This window comes from Batrachochytrium dendrobatidis (assembly GCF_000203795.2).
Source record: "Batrachochytrium dendrobatidis JAM81 unplaced genomic scaffold BATDEscaffold_18, whole genome shotgun sequence".
Taxonomy (NCBI): domain Eukaryota; kingdom Fungi; phylum Chytridiomycota; class Chytridiomycetes; order Rhizophydiales; genus Batrachochytrium; species Batrachochytrium dendrobatidis.
Genome location: NW_006281116.1, coordinates 357399 through 382341, shown reverse-complemented (window position 1 = coordinate 382341; position 24943 = coordinate 357399). Strand labels below are relative to the sequence as shown.

At 37.1% G+C, this 24943-nt stretch overlaps 7 protein-coding genes across 7 annotated transcripts in view; 5 read left to right on the top strand and 2 right to left on the bottom strand.

Moving 5' to 3' along the window:
• Nucleotides 1-1069, top strand: part of BATDEDRAFT_28465 (uncharacterized protein) — a gene marked incomplete at both ends in the record, with an annotated part of 2848 nt that extends 1779 nt beyond the window's left edge. The window contains 2 exons of the mRNA XM_006682760.1: nucleotides 39-163; nucleotides 189-1069. Of these exons, the coding sequence (XP_006682823.1) occupies nucleotides 39-163; nucleotides 189-1069 (1006 nt within the window). The remainder of the gene's footprint in view (nucleotides 1-38; nucleotides 164-188) is intronic.
• Nucleotides 1070-3075: 2006 nt separating this feature from the next.
• Nucleotides 3076-3681, top strand: BATDEDRAFT_28464 (uncharacterized protein; the record flags this gene model as incomplete). Its single annotated transcript, XM_006682759.1, has 1 exon — nucleotides 3076-3681. One exon carries the CDS (start codon nucleotides 3076-3078, stop codon nucleotides 3679-3681), a length of 606 nt encoding a protein of 201 aa, XP_006682822.1.
• A 1688-nt stretch (nucleotides 3682-5369) lies between these two features.
• Nucleotides 5370-8398, top strand: BATDEDRAFT_28463 (uncharacterized protein; the record flags this gene model as incomplete). The annotated part of the gene is made up of 5 exons (XM_006682758.1): nucleotides 5370-7046; nucleotides 7412-7484; nucleotides 7726-7782; nucleotides 7965-8074; nucleotides 8369-8398. 5 exons carry the CDS (start codon nucleotides 5370-5372, stop codon nucleotides 8396-8398), a joined length of 1947 nt encoding a protein of 648 aa, XP_006682821.1.
• Nucleotides 8399-9029: 631 nt separating this feature from the next.
• BATDEDRAFT_28462 (uncharacterized protein) lies at nucleotides 9030-9617 on the bottom strand (the record flags this gene model as incomplete). The annotated part of the gene is made up of 1 exon (XM_006682757.1): nucleotides 9030-9617. One exon carries the CDS (start codon nucleotides 9615-9617, stop codon nucleotides 9030-9032), a length of 588 nt encoding a protein of 195 aa, XP_006682820.1.
• A 4080-nt stretch (nucleotides 9618-13697) lies between these two features.
• Nucleotides 13698-14513, bottom strand: BATDEDRAFT_3885 (uncharacterized protein; the record flags this gene model as incomplete). Its single annotated transcript, XM_006682681.1, has 1 exon — nucleotides 13698-14513. A coding segment is annotated over one exon (816 nt), but the record flags the coding sequence as incomplete, so codon positions are not given.
• Nucleotides 14514-18055: 3542 nt separating this feature from the next.
• On the top strand, nucleotides 18056-19033 carry BATDEDRAFT_92601 (uncharacterized protein; the record flags this gene model as incomplete). The annotated part of the gene is made up of 1 exon (XM_006682866.1): nucleotides 18056-19033. The coding sequence occupies one exon, from the start codon at nucleotides 18056-18058 to the stop codon at nucleotides 19031-19033; it is 978 nt and encodes a 325-aa protein (XP_006682929.1).
• A 3148-nt stretch (nucleotides 19034-22181) lies between these two features.
• Nucleotides 22182-23921, top strand: BATDEDRAFT_92602 (uncharacterized protein; the record flags this gene model as incomplete). The annotated part of the gene is made up of 1 exon (XM_006682865.1): nucleotides 22182-23921. One exon carries the CDS (start codon nucleotides 22182-22184, stop codon nucleotides 23919-23921), a length of 1740 nt encoding a protein of 579 aa, XP_006682928.1.
• Between the last annotated feature and the right edge of the window lie 1022 nt (nucleotides 23922-24943).

Genomic DNA, 24943 nt, shown 5'->3' with positions numbered 1-24943 from the left:
CCAAGAATTTTGGAAAACTTTGTATATGACTTGTTCAGTGCTGGAATCAATGACAATGACTCGGCAACGGCACAACGCATACGACTGAAAAAACAGCATGCCTTTTCGAATATCAATGATATAGTAGAGGAATCTTACAATGCGGTAATTGGTCGATTCGCTCGTATGTCAATCGAACCTATTGCCAGGACCATCAGGGCTCATTCACACACAGATTATGTTAAAGCTTATTTTATCATCAATGATGACGACCAATCATGGACCAATATACTGCCAACTGGACAAGAATCAAGAATACTTTTTCATGAATACTGTTGGATCTATACATCTCATTTGTGAAACTGGCGGATACTTTTTGTCTGAAGGATATGTGATAGACTTGCTTCTCAATTTATTCCGAACAGAGTTTCAACAGTTCAATCTGTTGTCATCGTTGGATCTTTTGAGCAGCATTGCTGGCACAAAAGGTAAAAAAACTACAGCCAAAGGAACACCATTCGAAGCCGTCATTTTGGCTGGTATGATCCAAAAAAATGGACCGCATCTTTCAAATGTCCTATCTAGTTTTGGTGTTTCGATTGCTGGTCTTGATGGTTTACAGTTGCCAACAATAGAGCGTAAGGCTGGAGATGGCACAATCATATCCGATAGACCAACAGGAGTCTTTTTTCGTCCTTCAAACCAGTTTCGACCAGACATCCTTGCGTTTTTATCCAAACAAGTCTGCGTGTCATTTGGAATCAAGCTATATACATCAAAAATTCCTTCAGCAGTGTCTGCCGATAATCTTGAATCTACAAATCCAGACTTTTTCTTTATTAAAGCAGATCGGCCAACGAATAACGAAACGTATTTGAAATGGCAGCAGAGTATATCTGATACCCCGTTAAAGTTTTCAATAAGGTTCTTGATTGAGCTGCCTGAACCACTCAGTGCTGTTTCAACTGAAAATACTTATAACAGCGTCGAGGGAAACCAAAATATCGTTGTTGTCGTTTCAAAGAGCAATATGCGCAATATTTTAAGCGAGCAGATTGCGTCGTTTGTTGAATTCATTACCAGTTCCTGATAATAAATATTGAGCTAATTTGAATATTGGATTGTGTTTTGTTTGATTTATTATATTCAACAAAAGATGCCACAAATCACTTGTCAACTTGATACTATGCAACAGTCGGTTGTTCTTGGTATAGATACAAATTGAACTACCAATAATGGTTATTGCACACAAAGTCACCCAATATCCTGCCAATTGTGATTTTGATTGTATTCCACACAATTCTAGATTGTAATCACAATCACAATTACCGTGTTTGATCAAATGGTGTTTTACATTGATCATGGTATCATACATTACGATACTGCCAGATCACTGCACACAAGTCATGACCAATACAAATGCATTACTGATTGACACTGATCGACACCATATATACAGCCAGACAGCACAACAAACCACCAGCATGCCATTGACCGTGTTGCAATACAATTGTCCAACATATCATGATGTGCTGTATCGAGTCACGACATACAACAATATTACTGAATGAATACAGGTCACAACTGCAAGTATTCATATGTTAATCGACTGACATTGGTGTTGATATCCAATTGATTGACTAATCGATCATCATCAATTGCATCAGTGATTGGTATATGCAACTGATATACACCATGTCCGAGTCTGATATATGTTGATATATTCCTGTCAATCAGCAATGCAGATTTGTGGCCATTACAGTCGAATGTGAGTCGAGTCGATCATTAAACCAACAAATCAATGATTGCACTCTAAATATGGTGCGATTTGATGCGACATGACAATATATTGTTCAACAGGTTCAACATACACAGCACCGATATCCAATACATCACACATGAATACACTGCATATACAAGCAGTAGCAATGACCAATCCAAACCAACAGTGACAGAGTTACTCATCAACATATACTCGATCATCAGTCGAGTCTGCATATATCAACTAGTTGCAACATGTCATAATCAATGTGGATTGTATTGTCCACCAATCGATCATGACAGCTAATCGATACCAATCATGTAGTCAATACAATCACCAACATATCGATGATTGTTGACTTGCGGTTACAACTCGTCAATTGCATCCAATGTTACAGGTGATGCACATCTGATTACTGCAAATCAACAACTTGTCAATCATATCATAGTGTGCATTGCCAACAGACCATGCAACTACAAATCAATGTATACGTGATCAACATTTGATATTTGATGGTGATGAATCAACCATGATTGATTGTATCATACAACTAATACAGTTGCACTGTCTGGTATTGATGATCGACCCAGTCATGTCAAACAATAACTAATGTGTGTGTATCGAGTTTGGGTTGCATGGACACATCAAGGTGTTTGATAACGAGTCCAACGTGATGATACAAACCCGGCATTATATGAATATACAAGTTGATGAATCAAGTCGAGGTTTGCAAAGTGTCAATGTCAGATCAATCAAACAAGTCAGTCAACCATTATATTGTGACTAGTGATGACACGGTTTGAATATCAACGAGTTGGACAGTCGATAATATGGGTGATTGTGATTTGGTCAAGCCACAACATTCGCATATCACTGAGTTGGTTTGGTGTGCGTGGTGTAAACACATACTATTGGATTGGTGCAATACGATCATGTCATACTATTGTATTGGTGACAATGTGATGTTGAACAGATAAGATCTCGAGCGCTTGCAATATAATTGGTGTGGATGAACAATATTGCTTGTGTACCGTCATGTGGTGATATCACCTGGAATATATTGTGTAGCGACATCATAGTGCGGCAAGTATAGTCGTTAAACTTGATATCAGGGTTTAAATCAAGCAACAAATCATAATATAAAGGGTGACCCTTTCAAAGTTACCTTGACATTGGTAGTAAATCACTATTAGCCCTGACAACACAAATCCCTTAGAGCGGTCATCCAAGGAATATGCTTTTAATATTATCCGCTCAATAGTGGATATAAATACAATATAAAAATCAATGTGCTGAATGACAATCATTACAACTTGCTCAACCAAACCAATATAATGAAATTATCAATCACCATATTATCATCAATCTTGGCTGTCTGCTCAGTTACTACAGCTAGTCCAGTTTATCCCAGTTCTACCATGAGTGCTGAAGCTAGCACTTTGACAGCCTCCCCAAGCGCAAATCCAGCTGGTGGAGATGTCTATCCGGTTTTTCCTAGCGCATATAATCTTGAGAAATATTGCGATCCATTCGATACTACTGAAGCGTCGTTGATCAAAGAAATTGCAAAAGCCCATGTTGGAATTGACGTGATGTCTACACAACTTGAAGGCCTACATTATCAGTATGACTTTCAAAAAGGAGTGATTATTAAAGTGGAGCAACAACTCGAAACTCTGCGTCAAACTCCGGGTCAGGAGTTGGGTGCTGCTGAAGCCAGGCTTAAGATGCAGTATGAGGTTCTTGATGGACTCAAAAATGAGCTGAAAGAACTCGTTAAGAAAGCTTCGGATATAATTAAGAAAGAAGAGAGTTTGGAGAAAAAGCTTACAGAGCACTTGTCGCCTGGATCATCAGCGAATGGCGGTATCCTAAAATTAAAAACAGTTTCCGGATATAAGAAATGCTACGAGTTCTTCTTTGATCATTTTTCGCAGTGATTGTTACAATCCGAGCATAGTGAAACTCTCCAAGATTCTGGTATTCAGCAACAAACTCCTCAACCAAACTCATCACATTGTTGGAGTTGAGTAAACTATCAACAATCTCATCTAGAATATACTACAATACAGCGTGTATTGCATGTTGGTTTAATTGTTATTTGCCATGCATCCAATGTCATCCATTAATAAACATCATGTATTGTTAAACCATAGTGTATTATATTAATGGTTTGATCATATTGCACCAATCAACCACTATGCATTGTATTGATCACTGCAGTGTCATTGCTGGATTCATGCAATTGTGTATATCGTCATTTTGGGTTACCAATCAACCCATTTCATTTGACACCAACTCATTGGTACCACTATACTATTTGATCCAGATGATTCGGCTGGTTCTGACAATTTGACAGTATCCACAAACACATGTTTAATATTTGCACATATTCCATTAACATGCTACAAACTGACATTGAACGTCACATCACATTGTTTTGGTCTTGAATGATACGATATGTATCAGCCGATGTTTCGTATTCACATCAACATCCACATCCAGTATATACAACAAATCTGTCCATAATTCAACATATCAACCATATTTGATTTGACAGTCATTTGTCACATTGTTGTGTACTTGCAATGATCAGTATCAATCATTTGTATGTAGTCAGCTGTCTAGTGTAATGTATGCAGTATGATCACATAACATGTCATCTGGTGATATAGCATACACTACAACCACAACCGGAAACATCGATCGTCAATTGTCGTCCCAATCAATATCAACAGTTGCATCAAACAAATACACAAATGCACGACTCGGCAAGTGTAATGCATACAACTACAACATGTGTATACGAATACCGATCGTGTCCAACTACAAACTATGTATATTGAAACCATTGGATAGTATATCCGACACGTCATTGACATTGATAGTCAAATAGTATTGTGAGTGACCCTATGCATGCAACAGGTTAACATGGTTGACATGTTGGTGTTGGTTGTATCAATGTGACTATATCCCAAGAACTGATCGGACACGGCTCAACATCAAGTTTATTTCTAGCAATGGGTTTATTGTGGTACCAAACATCAATCACAGTTGTTGATTGTTCAAAAACTCGCTGTTGGAGTATTATTGTCAGCTATTTCAGTATCTGGAAATACTCGGAATATCTGGAAATTCGTGTTGTTTGCAATTGAGTTCATATTACTTGTGAGGATTGTGAACATATGATGGCATATTGATGGTTGTCATTATTGTCAAGTGTGTTGCAGTTGATTGAAGATGTGATGGAATGAATCAATATTCGATTGTGTTGTTTATTAACAAGAAAGTGAGTGTGTTTATAAAATGGAAGAAACCAAGAAGTCATGTGAATTCCAGTTCAAACGTCATTGTTGATGGTTTTTGATTGTTAAACTATTCAGAAATGTCTCACATTCACACACTACTAATGTCTCACACAATGCAAGTCAACACTCTCACACTAGTAATGTCTCACATTAATGAGACATTAATTCTAGTGTAAATTTGACTAATTTCCAAATATTTCAATCGTGTGAATTGTCTTGAAATATCCCAAAATTTTGTTATTTTGACTCGATTAAAAAGTCGATTTTTGTTTTACAATTTGACAAATAAATTGCTTTTTTACTCTTTTTCTTTTCATAAAATGCCAAAACGATTCCTCAATGTTGAATACGACACTATTTCTACTGAAATCGATGTGACAGACTTTGAAGACCTGAGTGACGTTCAGGATGCTATCAAGGCAAAGTATGGTCCTGCTATTCCTGTCTCACCTGCTTTCATCCAGCTATACGACCAGCAAGGCCAGCTTATCGCAGACTTGGACGATATAGCAATTGAAAAGACTCCACAGTACTATCAGGAACTGGCTAAAGGTGGATCTTGTGTTGTTATTGGTTGTTTACCACTACCTACCAGGAAACCAAGCAAAAGTACCATTTTTGATGCAGGTTCTACTTCTTTATCAACAGCAAACCATCAAGACTTTTCTCCTAAACGACAACGTATCGAACCCAATGATTTGACAGCCCAATTCAAGTCGTTTGCAAACGCCCAGCTGATCGATGAATGCATACAGTCGACAGATCATGTCTTTTTCCCATACACCCAAGACAAAATACAAAAGCTATATGTTAGAGAGTGCTATCATGATGTGTTTGGCTTGCTCCTGGATCAAATTGATCGTGGCATGGAATCATTTGCAATATCTGGAACATCAGGCATCGGAAAGTCACTGTTTTTTGTCTACATATTGCATCGCTTGATGGATGACTTTACCACGAAAACTCTGTCTCTAAAGCCAAACCGAATTGTTTATCAAGTGGGATCCTCGTACAAATGCTTTGACTTGCAGCAACAGCTCGTCACAGAGCTTGGAGTTGATGCGGAGGAATTGGTTTGGAAACAAGATACATTCTACGTTATTGATGGACGAACGTCTGAACCACTCATTTCGTCTTGTATTGTATTGTTCATGTCATCCCCCCGTTCGGAATGGTACAAGGAGTTCGTCAAACAAAAGATGGCAAAGGAATGGGATTTTCCTGTTTGGACTTTGAATGAGTTACAGGCTTGCCGACGTCATTGCTATCCGGATGTACCCATTGAGACTACCAATGAGAGATATCGCATGTATGGTGGTGTAGCTCGTTCTGTCTTTGATATTGTATCAAATCCAATGGAGGAAGCTTTGGCTGATGTTGATGCAGTCAAAGGGGTACGAAACATTGGATTCACAATCAAACTATCTGCAAATACTCACACTTTGCTTCATACCATTGTGTCAGACGACGGACAGTACGAATTCCTGCATGTTGATATTGCTTCAAGATATATTGGAGAACAACTCTGGAAACGTCATTCTGCTCAAATGATTACCAATATACAGCAAATGTTTGATGGTATTCCAACCAAAATTTCAAGACATTTGTTTGAGATATACGGACATATGGTTTTTTGTACTGGTGGACAAACTCTCAAATGCAGATGCCTGGAAGATGGTACAGTGAAAAAGATCACTTTGGATGCACTCAATGGCCAAAGAATTACATTTGGAATAAATACTATTCCTACTGCAGCAGCACTTGATGGCAACTATTACGAACCGACAGATGACGATAGTTTTGCAGCAATTGATTCACTCAGTCGACAGGGAATGTTCCAATTTACAGCTGTTGCTGAACATCCTATTTGTGGAGTTGATATTCTTACAAAACTGTGCAATTTGTATGATGAACCCAAACTTTATTTTGTTGTTCCGCCTCACCAGTTTAAAGGGTTCAAAAAGCAGACTTTCAACCCAATTGATGGCACAGAGCAGGTACAACCCATTCATGGATTGAAGCAATACGTTATACAACTCCCACTAATACAACCAGATTTGAAGAGTAGAAAGTGATAGTTGTATTTTACAACTGATATGGCATATTTTCAACCATTCCAACCATTCCAATTATTTGATAATTCAATGTTAATAAAACTGGCATTATACAATTGTGTACATTCAAGGGATTGAGATGCATTTAGCATGAAAGTCCAAATTCAAGTTTACTATTGTAACATACGCTTTTTGACAAATAATGGCTCTGTTGAAACATCCTTGTACCATCTAATCGTGTCCGATTGAAGCATCAAGTATGAGTTTGGCAGACAACTTGCAACTTTAATCAACTTGTATACGGTAAGCATTTTGATAATGTCGGCATTTGTCAGGATATCACACCTGACAACTTTGAATCGAATTTAGCAGTGATTATAGGTGAAAACACCAATCTAGCACAACAACAATTCCAGACAATCCGATTCTGATTAGTTCTAAAACCAGAACTCACATTGTAACCACAACCCAAATGCGTTCAATATCAATCACAATCATCATGGACGAATGTATCAAAGTATGTCGTCAACTTTTGAATATTTTAGCAGTCTTGCTTAAAACAAGTGGTATCATCCAGTGCACTACATATACTACTCATGGTCATTGACAACTGATTGTGTAGTAATAGTGTTAGTGTATTGTGAGCAAATTATTGATGATGGAATAACACACATTTTGGGTATGATACTAGAAACACACAAACTTCAAATAACTGCGCAACTATATGTTCAAACTCTGCTCCAAATATATGTTGTTGTATACAGCAAACCTGGTAAAATGTTATATTTTGTCATGGCTGCATTGTTCCGAGACATAATTCAAGGCTTGTTACAATGGGTTACTGGATTTGATATCCAATAGATTTGATAAAAGTGTTGCAATTGACATTTATGTTTGTGGATAACAATATTTTGGAATCAACTCGTTCAACTTGGAAATCAATTGGATTTCTTGCTGATATCAATATCAATGTCAGTTCAACTCAATTGATTGGAGTAGCACTCGAGTGCTTGCAGTATTGACTTTGGTTCAAACAGTGATTCACAGTGACACACTGATTATCATTTCAGCAAAAAATGATACAGAAATGATCATTTCCAAAACAAGGAATCTGAATGACTGAAATACTGCGCTTATTATGCTGATAATCCAATACATGAATTTTGTCCAAATTTTACAGAGCTTTGTGATTTGTATAAATTGTAATAGTAGATAAGATACAGTAAATATAATATAGTATAGTATGTAACTGCAACTGTAACTAGTTATCACAAGAAACCAAATCAAAAGTGTAATGAAAGTTGCACAGTAATCCAAGATCAACAGACTTGGTCTTTTCAGGAATAGTGAAAAGGTATAATAAAGTAATTAAAAAGTCAAAATCGTTTAAAAAGTTGTTTATTGATAAAAAATATCTTGGCTTCTATAGTAATTGGTTGTTTGTGGCTTGTAACACAAACAAGTATAATGCTTGATAATAAGCAGTTGTAACCAAAAGTAACTATCCAATGGTATCGATTCCTGTGGTTGGTCATGTCAATGTAATGTCATTATGTTACCCGCTAGTGGTTGCACGAATCCCAAAAATGAGGATAATGGAGTCGAGGCATATGGCTTAGTAGTGATGAAGAGTTTAATTTGAAGATTTAAAGTGTGCGCTACTAGAATTAGTTTTGCCACAGGTTACCGCTTAAAAGTATGTCTGGCTATTCCAACACAGTATGATCAAGTCATTAGTCTAATACACTATGGTTTGGCAATATACGATGTTTATTGAATGAATGTAATTGGATGCATGACAAATGACAAGTAAACCAACATGCAATACACGCTGCATTATAGTATATTCTAGATGAGATTGCTGATGGTCCACTTTGAACTGCAGCAATGTGACGAGTCTGATTGAAAAGTTGCATCATGCTTGGATTATTCCAATTCTTCTATAAAATGATTAAAGAAATAATGGAAGCATTTACTATATCCGGAAACTATTCTCAGTGAGGAATCACTACCCATCAATGATTTAGACGAAAGGTTCTCTATAAGCGTTTTCTTGAAATTATTTTTTTCCTCAGCCATACCCGAAGCTATCTTAAGACGTTCCTCCAGATGTCCTTCAAGTTCTTCAAGAAGTTCTTGATGCAGATTATACTCAGCTTCAGCACCATTCAACAACTGACCCGGAGTTTTTTTCAGAGAATCGACTTTTTGCTCCGTTTCAAGAATCACTTTTCTTTGAACACTAACCTTATTACGTACGCCTTCAAGTCTTTTCAACATTTTGTCGAGTCTAGCTCGAGTTTTTGCAATACCAGTGATCAACGGCACTTGAGTAGTATCGAATGGACTGCAATATTTCTTAAGCCCATCTTTTGTAGGAAAAACCGGATAGTTAGATCCACCAGCTGAAGTGCTAGCTTCAGCATTTGTGGCCGAACTGGGATCGACTGGATTGGCGACAGTAACCGAGCAAACAGCCAGGATCGATGACAGTATGGTGATTGATAGTTTCATTATACTGGTTTGGTTGCGCAAGTTGTAATGATTGTCATTCAGCACATTGATTTTTATATTGTATTTATATCCACTATTGAGCGGATAATATTAAAAGCATATTCCTTGAATAGCCGCTCTAAGGGATTTGTGTTGTCAGGGCTAATAGTGATTTACTACCAATGTCAAGGTAACTTTGAAAGGGTCACCCTTTATATTATGATTTGTTGCTTGATTTAAACCCTGATATCAAGATTGGTGACCAGAGTATATTGCCGCACTATGATGTCACTACATAGCACATTCCAGGTGATATCATTACATGACGGTACACAAGCAATATTGTCCATCCACTCCAGTTATGTTGCAAACACTCGAAATCTTATCTGTTCAATATCACATTGTCACCAATACAATAGTATGACATGATCGTATTGCACCAATCCAGTAGTATGTGTTTACACCACACACACCAAACCGACTCAGTGATATGCAAGTATTGCGGTTTGACCAAATCACAATCACCCATATTGTCGACTGTCTAACTCGTTGACATTCAAACCGTGCCATCACTAGTCACAATATAACGGTTGACTGGTTCGTTTGATTGACCTGACATATTGACACTTTGCAAACCTCGACTTGATTCATCAACTTGGATATTCATATAATATTGGGTTTGTATCATCACGTTGGACTCGTTATCAAACATATTGATGTGTCCATGCAACCCAAACTCGATACACACACATTGGTTACTGTTTGACATGAGTGGGTCGATCATCAATACCAGACAATGCAACTGTATTAGTTGTATGATACAATCAATCATGGTTGGTTCATCACCATCAAATATCAAATGTTGATCACGTATACATTGATTTGTAGTTGCATGGTCTGTTGGCAATACACACTATGATATGATTGACAAGTTGTTGATTTGCAGTAATCAGATGTGCATCACCTGTAACATTGGATACAATTGACGAGTTGTAATTGCCAGTCAACAATCATCGATATGTTGGTGATTGTATTGACTACATGATTGGTATTGATTAGCTGTCATGATCGATTGGTGGACAATACAATCCACATTGATTATGACATGTTGCAACTGGTTGATATATGCAGATTCGACTGATGATCGAGTATATGTTGATAAGTAACTCTGTCACTGGTTGTTTTGATTGGTCATTGCTACCGTTTGTATATGCAGTGTATACATGTGTGATGTATTGAATATCGGTGTTGTATATGTTGGACAATATTCATGATTCAAATATTGACAGTCAAACATTGGTTAACCAACAGTTGTACGATTATACAACTGACCCGTGTATTGACAAGTGATCAACCTCGATCCAGTCATAGTTGAAACGATGTATCACAGGACTCGAAAGTTGACACAGTATTGTTATGGTGTAATATTAGCAACTACACACAACTTGACATGAATGACAATGTTGATGTCGAGACTGACAATGTATTACAATGTATTGGTCAACAGTGACTGCAATCAATGATAATATTGCAGTCGATCCAATACAATTGTTGATTGGAACAATCCACATCCACTTGTCAGATTCAGCATGTAAATGCATGTTTTGTGGCACATTTACTAATCCAACAATTGAATGATTAACAATAATTGAATATTAAAATGTTGAATAAAAGACTCGAGTCATTATATGAATGACGTAATCAATTGTTGAGTTGAATTGACACTTGATTGAATAATACAAATAAACACATGACAAATGAATACAATTTGATTGTAATTCCACACAAAATTGCTTAATTCAAAGTGTGAATTTGTCTCATTCTTCACACGCCATTAAATTTTGGATTTAAAGTCCAATTTCGTCTCTTTTACAAACTAAATGGAAAACACTTTACATTCAATACCTCAACAACCAACCAATGGAAATAGAAACTCACTTTGATGGAGAATTGGATATCAAAAGGCCACTTGGCGATGTTTCAACACTAATTGCAGCCTTTCAAGCAAGACCAGGGTCGCTTCTCGGTAACACTGACTCGGAACTCATCACTCCACTATGTGATGGATGGGGTGGAGACCAACTACAACGCATGGGACTCGCTTGCTGCACTTGTAACAAATGGGACTGTTGGATCCAGTCCACTCATCATCAAATCCAAGAATGATGTTGGCTCAAACCCAACAATCACTGGTTCATACAATTATTTCAAGAAAACTATCCAGATCAATGGTATCAATGTTTCTACAAATCATCTCAAAAGACCTGATCAACTTGACAAACTCGTATACTTGGTTTGAGTATCGGTTTGTCATATTGACTTGTTCATCTGATTCTGCAAAACCTATATTCATTAATATGTATCAACATAGTCTCAAACAAATGTCATTTGGATTTGTTTCTTGGACAACATTGCACGACACTTTTGTTGGAAATGCATTGATTATTCCAAACAACAACGGATAGAATTGGAAAGGGTAAAACTGTTGTTTCTTGATGATGCTCAACAGTAATTACAAGACACAAGTTTATGGAGACTTTTAATCAAAGCATCGCTGAGTTGGTTGTCATTAAGCATGCGATTTATCATTGCATCAAACCATCTTTTTGTTGGAGGAATTTCAAGTCCTGTTGAACTCGGTAGTCTTTCAGGTCTTGAAAAGTGATTTTCTACTTATTCCAGCCAAACTCTGTGAATTCCATGAATTCCATGAATTTCTGGATTTACTCGTTATTGGGTTGCCAAACAACATGAACAATGAGACCTTGAAACATGTTCTTGTAACGGAATGTGATGGTCTTGTTGGTGCGCTGTGTGTGTCGATTGATGATCTAAAAACACAATGTTTAAACAACATTGAACCCACTCGAGCAGATCTACTACAATACTGTCTATCAAACAATTCCATGTTGGGTATGACTCGTTGTTTTGGAAGCGAGCATTCAGATCTGATTAGAAATGGTTTTAAACTGTTACTCAAGAAATGCCTGACAAAAATCATCGATTGGACAACTTGGAAACCCAACAAAATATGGAATCTTATTCATCACTCAAAAGGCTGGAATATTGATGGAGTCGTCCGATCTTGAACTTGCTTTTACTTTGCTGTTGGTCAAAAAATACTATTCAAATGGACATTCACAAACTGCTTTCCATCACAACATTTGTCTCTTCAAAAACTCATACGCAATGTTGTCTCATCAATATCGACCAATGTATTGGAATCTGTTTCGTCATGCGGTTTTCCAAATGAAACAACTTTACAGCACATGTTTATGGAGATATTGGTTTACTTGACTAAACCAGACTGTTCAATCTAACCAAAACTATCAAAAGTATTTCCCAACAACTCGAATGTGACGGACACTATTGCTGGTGGAATTGATTATTATTTGGACAATGGACTAGCAATCAATCAACACATTGACAGATTTGTCATTCCAAATGGAAACAACGACAATCCAGTTGTAATCCATATTGAGCCTTGAATTCAAACAGTCGTGAATCAAATCATTAATAAACTACAAAAACAGTCCAATATGACAACTCGCATTTATCCACAACTCGATACGTGATGTTCAAATGTCTAATATTCAGACTGTGCTGATTGCAATTGTGGTTGTAATTGTGGTTGTGTGTAAATATCAATCCAATACTCGATTCAATACTTGATTCAACTTGAGCATGTCCAGTTTTGTAGTAATCCATTTGATCACATTGACAGAATCAAGCAATGATCTGATTCAACAACACCGAATGATGCATCCATATCACTTGTATCAATCAATTGTACACAATCAGTCAATATAATCAACAATCACTGTCATGATTGACATGATTGATTCAATTCATTCAATTTATTCGATCCATTTAATTGCATAGATCTGACTGGCATTGCAAATCATTGTTGTAAAATCACAACCTCATAATCCACCATCAATCACTATACGCCTGCTCATATATGTATTTGTTGTATGCTCTTATGATTCGAGTTCGGTCACTTGTCAATTCATCTCGATAGCGTTTGGCTTTAGCTGGTGATTGAACACCTTGAATATACTGCGTGGCATCATTCCACAGTTCAGGCAGTATGGGTGTCTTGTCAAGACTCGAGTTGTACCATTGTGGTTGTTGTGGAGCCACATGCGCAGTCGAAACAATCCGACATGCTGGATTCACTACAAAAAATGTCAGAATCTTGCAATGTCCTGGTTGAGTTGGATCTGCAAGTTCAAATGATTGTTCTTTGTGTTGGTATCGATTGGGATAAACTACACATCGACCATTTGATACTTCAAGCGATCCTATATACTGATTCTGTGGTGATTCTTGATCAATGTCATACACATCTTTCCAATACATATCAGATGCTCCTTGATAATCAAAACAATAAACAGCCACGCGGAAATCGAGTTTGGGTGTGGTGATATTTTCCACGTCGTAGTAATACAGTCCAGTTGCAACAATCGATTCGTTAATTGGACCTTCAATGTGCCAGTTTCCCTCGTCGTATTTAGGTTTGGATGGTGTCAGTTGAATGTTGGTGAGTTTGACAATGACTTGCAGATTACGACCACGCAGTGATACTGGTTTTGCCGATTCATATTTGGATTCAAAATGTTTCGGAAGTATTGGTACATACACGGGACGAATGACTCGAGTGTCTGGCTGCATATCATCATGATCTGACTGGCTTGGTGGTTCATATCCCTTTGTGCCATTGCGAATATTAATATACTTGAACATTGGATCCATCGTTCTGAACAGACTTTCAAACATTGGGACAAAACATTTGAATATTTTGGCAATGCATTTGTACATGTCTCGATGCCATATCGGATTCAGATTGTTGATGTATGAGTTGATGGTCACACTGCCATCCTGTTCGACACGGAATTCACTCGGAAGCCATTGGAACTTGCGTGATATAAACTTGGAATCGCCGTCAATGATGGGCATATCTGAAACAAGTCGAGTCGATAACAATATATCGCATGGTACCATTGTGGTGTATTTGAGTCGTATCCTCAGTGGTGCAATCATCGTTTGTCCATATACAACACTGTACATTGATGCATCAATCAGATTGTGCACCATTTGACCAGTGTTGTGATTTGATCCATCTTCAATATCCGATACATTTGTCATCAATCGCGTGTATACATTGTCAGGTATGCCATTGTCCAGTATATACGTCAGTTCAACAGGTCCTGGGACAATTGTGCCCAATCCATCACTGCCACTACAAACAAGCTGTTTGACAAAAAACTCGAGTTGTTCCAATGCAAGATTAAATGTTGATGGTGATATATTCTGACCGAGTGAGTCGACCCTCCATTGCTCCACAATATGCTGGTTTGTGATATCGATCCACCACATGGGTTTGCAAAGTATAGAATGAAGATATTGGATATACCGCATCTCGACAAGTGTGCGCACCTCTTCTGTGTATCTCCGGCCATTCCAGACCTCGTATCAATTTCGGCATTGTCGTTGTATGGCCGAATACTTGAACTAGCAACATGAACCCGATGCTGGAAACACGTTTCAATGATCTGGCCAGCAACCCTTTTGTTTGTGTAGTGAGTATCATCCGATTTTGCAACAGCCATTAAACTTTCAAATATCATGCCTTGATCCAACTCGGTACGTATTGAACTGTCGGGATGATTGTCGGCAAAATCAACAAGTGTTTTGAGTAGGTTTACAATACTAGTGTCACTACCATAATCATATAGATCTATATTTCTACGTGAAAGAATAGTGTTGAGTTGCTTTACAATTTCATATTCTTGAAACACCTTGATCATCTCGGCCTTGTTTGTAGATTTCTGAATCATGTCGTTGACATGATTCAACAGGTACAAAGAGTCATCCATACTGAGATTGCATATTGATATCGTCAATTGCTCAAAAATCGACGATCGTGCAAGTGATACAGGAAAGTCGCGCATTTTGGATGCAACTCTTCCAGCTACTTCGATCATGCGTGTTTTCAGTTCAGAGTTGTCGCTGTATTTGGTATACAAGTCGCTAAGCATTTGAATCAAACCCGATCTTATAAACTCGGCTGAAATCACTTCACAATTTACATAGTTGCAAAAACTCTGAATAGTATCGATACTTTGATCAATCACTGCTTGATCGACACTCCTGTATTCATGTCATGTCAATCCAACCATGTCAAATTTACCAATTGTAATGACTGGACACACATTCATGCATAACACCACATACCTGAGCGTATTGACTATTGCTGGAATGATGCCACATTCTGCTGCTTTTACTGGGTTATCACGATGAATACTCCGATACATGGTTTGAAGATTTTTGATAAACCCAACAGCAACTAGACCATTGGATGATTCCAGTCGTGAAACAAGTCTTGATACCACGATGCCAAACTAATGATATTGTTCAATGTCAAGTATACAATCAGATCAACATGACGCTGTCCAAACTGATCCAATATTGTATCATTGTAAACATACATTTTCATCATCAATCTCATGACAAACTTGCAAGAACAGGTCAATCGCCAATCTGAGCATTTCTTGATCAGACTCGTGAACAATAATCTCAACCATTGGCTTGATGTCAAATTTACACTCCTCACTCCAGTGTCTACAATTGAACAACTTTTTACATGCTTTTATCGCCTATATGCATATCGACACTAGATGAGTTGAATGACAATCATTTGATCAAGATCAATCATGACTTGCCATCATTTTGACTTGACGGTTTGGTGATTGCATGAGTTGTACAATTTGGCTGTTTAGTCGATGTGATATTTTGAACTCATGATCATAGTACACCACAATCGCAAATACTTTAGTAAACTTCATTATTTGGATCTACACAACACATGTTGATTAGTTTAGTCATGAACAATCCATTATTGTTACAATATATGAATACCTGTAAACTGGGTTGATTATACTCCAAATACTTGGTTATGATATCTTCCAATTCAATCCTCTGTAAGTGCTGCACTACATTTGTAGATCATGCCATTTCAAACCAACACAAAGTCAGCAACAGTTTGAATTCATCAATAATCCAACTGCTATTAAACTTACTGCGATTCTGTTCTTCCAACTCCAATAGCAATACAAGCAGTCTGTCCCATATTTCATCAGCCTTGTCTAGTTGATCATCTGTTGTTAACAGTTCCAAATCTTCCAGGTGTTTGATAAACTCTTTCATGATATCAACACAATCCATGTTTGATAAAATTAGTAAAGTTGAATTTTGATTTGACAATTTCATTCATGCGAATGTCCAACAATTTCCAACAATTGTTCATGTTTGGATTGTTGTCAAACACACAAACGAGTTGTTCCATTTTAGTATTGTTTTGATCAGTTTTTTGTAACAAAATTGGATTGTTATCAAACATGCATTTAGAAATACTGTAAATTAATATTCTGAATGTGATCGTTGTAGATTTGGTTTAATAAACAAACTAGTTTACTACAACACATGGTAATGGATTACTAAACATCATCATAAATCAGATGGACTGGACTGGAATGAGATGAGATCAATGACAATTGCATTACAAACAGTGTGTGGTGATTAAACCATCGAGTATTTCCAAATACAAACTTGAATGAAAAGTCTTGCCACAATACTGATCAACTGTATTACTGTTTACACTGTGGTATTATTGATGTATTGGAATATTTGGTGTTCAAATACACAATGATAATGGTAGTACAACTCATGGCAGTTGTACAAACCAAACGTGATTAAAGCCAATAATAATGTCAGACAAGATTGGATAATGAATTAGCGTGTAAACCATCAACATTGACCAAGATTGATTGAAATGGTGAGATTGAGTTGGATGGTGATGAACACAACAAATGTGTGTACAGAGTTGTATTGACAGCATTGACAGTCAAACACAATACATGAATGTGGGTTCAAATTTGGTGACCATACAATGTATGATTACTAAGAGTGTACAAAGTGTAGATTCAACACTATAGTTTGATTGTGTGTCATATGATGATGGTTGTTGTATATTGAACAAGTAGTTAATGTGTAGTAATCATTGCATATTGCAATGTAGAATACAGTCACTGCAGAATGAATACAAGTGATCCATTTTACGTGAGTACAGTTGTAAAACAAAGCGTTTGCGGTTACACAACACACTCATGAAGGGTGTGCTTTTCAATATACCTGATCAAAGGGTCGTAAAAGCATAATCTAATCAACATGATCATCAAATTGATCAATATAATATTGTGATTAGGGAGCAGCATACTGTCTAGTTTGATAGTTGCTCATTACAAGCAATCAAGTAACCCTGTATAATTGGTTAACCTAAAAGGGTTGGTTCGATATACAAAACATACAAATACAATCAATTGAGTTCAATCCTATAATTGACACCAATCTCAATACTCTACTTTTGTATTAATAGTTTGAGCCCATTGACCAGTCTGATGAAATTGGTTGATATTTTACTTGTACTGAGTGCGGCAGCAACCACTAATGCAATATTGATCCCGACTGATAACGATGGTTCACTCCAAGCATCAAGTACTTCGAGTCAAGCGTCTGATCCAACCAATGAACCTAATACAGGCACTTCCGAAGACTGGCAAAGTATAATTGATGCAGTTAATTTAAGCATTCTTGACGAAGACTGGAAATACCTATTTGATTCGATTGATCCAAACACATCTGACCAAGACTGGCAAAATACGGTGAATCAACCCAGTTCAAGCACTTTCAGTAAAGTATCTGATACAGCTGATAAACCCGATTCAAATATTTATAACCAAGACCAGCATCAACCAATTGATGAACCCAGTCCGAGCACTCCCAAACGAAGTCGAAAACGGCCGATTGATGAACACGGTTCAAGCATTTCCAAACAAAGTCGGAAACAATCGATGGATCAACCCAGTCCGAGTGCTTCCAAACAAAGTCGGAAACAATCAACTGATGAACCCGGTCCAGGCATCACTGACAAAGACTGGCAACGCCTAATAGATGAAGTCAATTCAAACACTTTTGAAGACTGGCAAGAACTGTTTGATATAGCTGGTTTAAATACTCCCAGTCAAGTTCCTGACCCAATTGATCAAGTCGGTCCAAACACATCCGACCAAGACCAACAACAACCAGCTGATCAACCCAGTTCAAGTATCCCCGACCAAACTCAGCAACACCTAATGGATGCAACTGATTTAAATATTTCCGACAAAGACCAGCAACAGCAGATTGATCAGCCCAGTCCAAGTACTCCAAAACGAAGTCGGAAACGACGAATTGATCAGACCAGTTCAGGCACTTCAAAACAAAGTCGAAACGGCCAGCTGATCAGACCAGTTCAGGCACTCCCAAACGAGGTCGGAAACGGCCAATCGATCAGACCATTCCAAGTACTTCCAGTCAAGACCAACAACAACCAATGAACGAAGGCGAGTCTGCTAATACTAGTTCAAATCAAGTGACTGGATTGAGCAAAAAAGATCGAATAACTTTTGATGGTCTAAAACAAAGGCTTGTAGAGTCTAAAGAATTACGAAACAAAAAACACAAAAAATATTGTGATTATGAAGCCATTGGATTGAAGCAACAGTTAGCGCTAGAAAGAGGGGAAGAAATATCAGGGCTAGAGTACGACCCAAAAATTCAAAAGATATCGAAACAAGAGTATGAAAAGTCGTGCATAAAAGTATATAATTTCAGACAACAATTGAAAAAGTTTATGAAAAAGCATGGTTTAGAATTTCAAGAACCGAATTAGGATTCAGATTGATGATTTGTCGATGGATTTGGTTTTGAATAAATTTAAACTTTCTGATGTATTGGTATTTGTCGAGTATCGTGAATGGTCAACAACCATATCATTGATTGTGTATTGTGTTGGGTATTACATCAACAGTTATTGGATTGTTGATTGATACATTGACATGACTTGTTCCATATGCATCAATGACATGATAACAACCAGTGTTGATTGTGTGTAACTATCAGATATACTTGCAATCACTTGCCAGTTGTATGATACCACAAACTGACCATGTCGTACATTGTACAACAAACGGAGCAATACACTTGTTCAAAGTCTGTCACAAGCAAAAGGTGTTTGTCATGTCACTGTCAATGTTGGAAATCACAACAGACAATGTTTGATTGAAGGATTCAACACCCCATTACAAAACATCATTGCCTTTTATCAAGAATATACTAAAACTAACCAATACGTTAATGTCTTGCAAGGTATTGTGTTTGACTACAATCACATCCATCATTGTGCAGTTGGTGATATTGCTGAATCAAGATATGAAAGTGATTCATCAAGTGGTTCAATTAAAACAAACACTGCAAACCATTCAATCAATGTTGGAAATTGTGTTGGAATACTGAATGGACAAACCTTTGAGTAAAATACAAGTCAATATACAGTAATGCTGTGTATACTATGTATACTGTGGTTAGTGGGAATGATTACTCGTATCCAATTTCAGATGATGATCAAATAATTCAGACTTGCAAGTATTATGAATTTGAACACATCCAAATTGCTGAAACGTTTGTTACTGAATCCAGAAACCCAGATCCAACAATGACAAATAAGCAGCGTCAAAACAGAAATCAATTGGATGCATTATCAACAATTAGTGAACATGAAAACAACAAAACATATGACATATGACAGGACATTTCAAGCAACTTGTTTTCTAGAGCAACTATAAATGCCATTCATTGACTCGATCAAAAACTACAACAATTACTTGCAATGCATCAAAATTTGACATCCAAATTTGGCATCCATATCCAGTTCAACAACAGAAAGCGTCAAACAAGTGGTATCATGATTACTATTCACAAAACAAGCAAATCGGACAACAGCGCTGTTGCAACTATTATGCTTTAAACTCGGAATCAGAAACGATGCAACTGAAAAAAAGTACAAAAAGTCGACGAGTATAGTTTATTGAATCATTCAACATCAATGTCATATACTTGAAAATCAATGACATCAATTCCACCATCTACCAGAAACATGTTTGTTGCGGTGTGTTATTTGATGTGAATTTTGCACCAGTATGTTCATGTCTGATACAATTCATGGCTGCTATTGGACTTTGTACGACTGAACCATTGTTTAAATGTGATGATGTTTATGCCACTGTTGTAAATCGAATGGGTGCATATTGAAATACACGATATTGTTGTAATATATTGTAGTATGTCTTGTATGCAAAATACGACAATCTCTCGAGTTTGAATTCATTGTAAATCTACACCAGACATTCATCAAACTGAACCTTTTAGTATTTTTGCTTGCTTGAAATAGCTCCAGCAAACAAACAAGCGTTTCTGCAATGCACATTGTGTATGCTACACCAACAACATCATTGATGGTCAATACACACAAGTATTGTTGATGTACACTTTGAGTTCCAAGACTGTATTTTTTGTAGCGGGAAAGTCGTGGGAAAGCTGCACATTGAGTTGCACTGTTTTGAGCTCCACTTTAAACATCTGGTCAGCAATCAGTTCATACTTTTGACAAGCTCATGTATGAATGATGGTTTATCAGTGTTTTTATCAAGACACGGTAAATTGGTTCATGATCAATGGTTTGAGTTGGTTTCAATGTTACTGCATTGATGTCATTGAGTGCATCTGAAACAGCAACATCATCACTTGATTCGAGTTTGAAACGATAATTATTGACTGTGTTGGTCAAACTGCAGATTCACTGCTATTGGATTCAGACTCTGTAGCAATACTTTCTGTGTGATGAAACAGCATCTGAAACTGCACCAATCGTTTGATTTCCAATAATATGAGCATCGTCCATAATAATATCATCAGCGGTTTGTGGTTCAGCATTTACCATTATACGAATCCAGTGAATATGTTGATTGTAGGTTTGTAAACAGAGACTACAAGCCAGCAGTGACATCGTTTGCAGACTTTTGACTTTGAAAGCATTCATAATTTCTGATGTGTTACTATCATACAGCAAGGCACATTGCAGTTGCTCAATTTGTCGACTTTTATTGGCAACCTATTATGTACCAGCCACAAATCTGATATTGCAGACTTGTAGATGCTTAAAAATGGGGTTTCAAATTGACTTTTAAGTTTGAGGATCGTGAACATATGATGGCATATTGATGGCTGTCATTATTGTCAAGTGTGTTGCAGTTGATTGAAGACACGAAAGAATGAATCAATATTCGATTGTGTTGTTTATTAACAAGGAAGTGAGTGTGTTCATAAAATGGAAACCAAGAAAGTCATGTGAATTCCAGTTCAAACGTCATTGTTGATGGTTTTTGATTGTTAAACTATTCAGAAATGTCTCACATTCACACACTACTAATGTCTCGCACAATGCAAGTCAACACTCTCACACTAGTAATGTCTCACATTAATGAGACATTAATTCTGGTGTAAATTTGACTAATTTCCAAATATTTCAATCGTGTGAATTGTCTTGAAATATCCCAAAATTTTGTTATTTTGACTCGATTAAAAAGTCGATTTTTGTTTTACAATTTGACAAATAAATTGCTTTTTTACTCTTTTTTTCTGCTCACAATGAACACAAACGACCTATTCCTCAATGTTGAATATAACACTATTTCTACTGAAATCGATGTGACTGACTTTGAAGACCTGAGTGACGTTCAGGATGCTATCAAGGCAAAGTATGGTCCTGCTATTCCTGTCTCACCTGCTTTCATCCAGCTATACGACCAGCAAGGCCAGCTTATCGCAGACTTGGACGATATACCACCTGAAAAGACTCCACAGTACTATCAGGAACTGGCTAAAGGTGGATCTTGTGTTGTTATTGGTTGTTTACCACTACCTACCAGGAAACCAAGCAAAAGCGCCATTTTTGATGCAGGTTCTACTTCTTTATCAACAGCAAACCATCAAGACTTTTCTCCTAAACGACAACGTATCGAACCCAATGATTTGACAACCCAATTCAAGTCGTTTGCAAACGCCCAGCTGATCGATGAATGTATACAGTCGACAGATCATGTCTTTTTCCCATACACCCAAGACAAAATACAAAAGCTATATGTTAGAGAGTGCTATCATGATGTGTTTGGCTTGCTTTTGGATCAAATTGATCGTGGGAAGAAATCATTTGCAATATCTGGAACATCAGGCATTGGAAAGTCACTGTTTTTTGTCTACATATTGCATCGCTTGATGGATGACTTTACCACGAAAACTCTGTCTCTAAAGCCAAACCGGATTGTTTATCAAGTGGGATCCTCGTACAAATGCTTTGACTTGCAGCAACAGCTCGTCACAGAGCTTGGACTTGAAGTGGCCAATATTGTTAGGAAACAAGATACATTCTACGTTATTGATGGACGAACGTCTGAACCACTCATTTCGTCTTGTATTGTATTGTTCATGTCATCCCCCCGTTCGGAATGGTACAAGGAGTTCGTCAAACAAAAGATGGCAAAGGAATGGGATTTTCCTGTTTGGACTTTGGACGAGTTACAGGCTTGTCGACGTCATTGCTATCCGGATGTACCCATTGAGACTACCAATGAGAGATATCGCATGTATGGTGGTGTAGCTCGTTCTGTCTTTGATATTGTATCAAATCCAATGGAGGAAGCTTTGGCTGATGTTGATGCAGTCAAAGGGGTACGAAACATTGGATTCACAATCAAACTATCTGCAAATACTCATACATTGCTTCATACCATTGTGTCAGATGACGGACAGTACGAATTCCTGCATGTTGATATTGCTTCAAGATATATTGGAGAACAACTCTGGAAACGTCATTCTGCTCAAATGATTACCAATATACAGCAAATGTTTGATGGTATTCCAACCAAAATTTCAAGACATTTGTTTGAAATATACGGACATATGGTTTTTTGTACTGGTGGACAAACTCTCAAATGCAGATGCCTGGAAGATGGTAAAGCAACAAAGATCACTTTGGATGCACTCAATGACCAAAGAATTACATTTGGAATAAATACTATTCCTACTGCAGCAGCACTTGATGGCAACTATTACGAACCGACAGATGACGATAGTTTTGCAGCAATTGATTCACTCAGTCGACAGGGAATGTTCCAATTTACAGCTGTTGCTGAACATCCTATTTATGGAGTTGATATTCTTACAAAACTGTGCAATTTGTATGATGAACCCAAACTTTATTTTGTGGTTCCGCCTCACCAGTTTAAAGGGTTCAAAAAGCAGAGTTTCAAACCAATTGATGGCACAGAGCAGATACAACCCATTCATGGATTGAAGCAATACGTTATAAAACTCCCACTAATACAATAAACCAGTTGATGTATTTTTGCAAGTCTGTTTCATTTGTTTAATCGATTTGAACGTTTGATTCTGGCACGGAATATTCAAAAACTTACACTTGCTCCCTTAGCTTATTGACTTGAACTACGATAAATAATGTTTTGAAACTGTAGCAGATTATCTATAATAAATGTGTGATTCATCGTAGGTCGTCGATGTGAATTGTATGTTGGATGATAATTTCCTTGTTTTCGCTCATTTTATATATCTACTATAGATTTTAATATTTCTTAATCCGACTTCATAGCTCCTATTATACATTTAGCGGGAATTCCGGCTGGAAACCAAAAACGGTATTCTTCGGTGCTCTACCCTTACTACTTAACTGCATATTCAACTATACAATCAAAGTACATCAAAACTATTGCAGTTGGTTCCGTGATCAAACACTCCCACAATGAACACTCTTGCATTATACAAGAAAAAAGCTTAATAATGCTCTAAGCAAAGTAGCATCCCTTACTTTGGTGATGCCAAATCATTGGAATTAACGGTGAATGAAAAACATTTGAAGTTGTTGAATCCAAAAATAGCCAATACCAATTCAATAATCAAAAACTGAATCTGCAAATTAAAAGTCAAATTTCAACAACTCAACCTAGTTCAAAAAGCAAATACAACCAAATCAACAACTTAATCAATAGTCAACATGTATTGGAAGATCACAAGTGTACATTTATCATCGTAAATGGCATTGTATACGCAATAAATAACCCTGTCAATTTAGATGAACCCAGCCAAGTACAAGACTATGTTGCTTCAATTTGGAAAGATCATCAACTGTTACACTCTTGATGGTTGGTCAACAACGACTCCAAACCAAACTGTTGAATATTTTATGCAACAACTGCATTGACAAAATATTTCAACCGCGGTTTGATTGAAAAAGGGCGAGTAAGTTTGACATAAATGATTAAACATAATACTCAATAACCTGTGATGAGCATAATAAAAAGTTGACTGAAACAAGTCATAAAAACCAAAAGTATGAA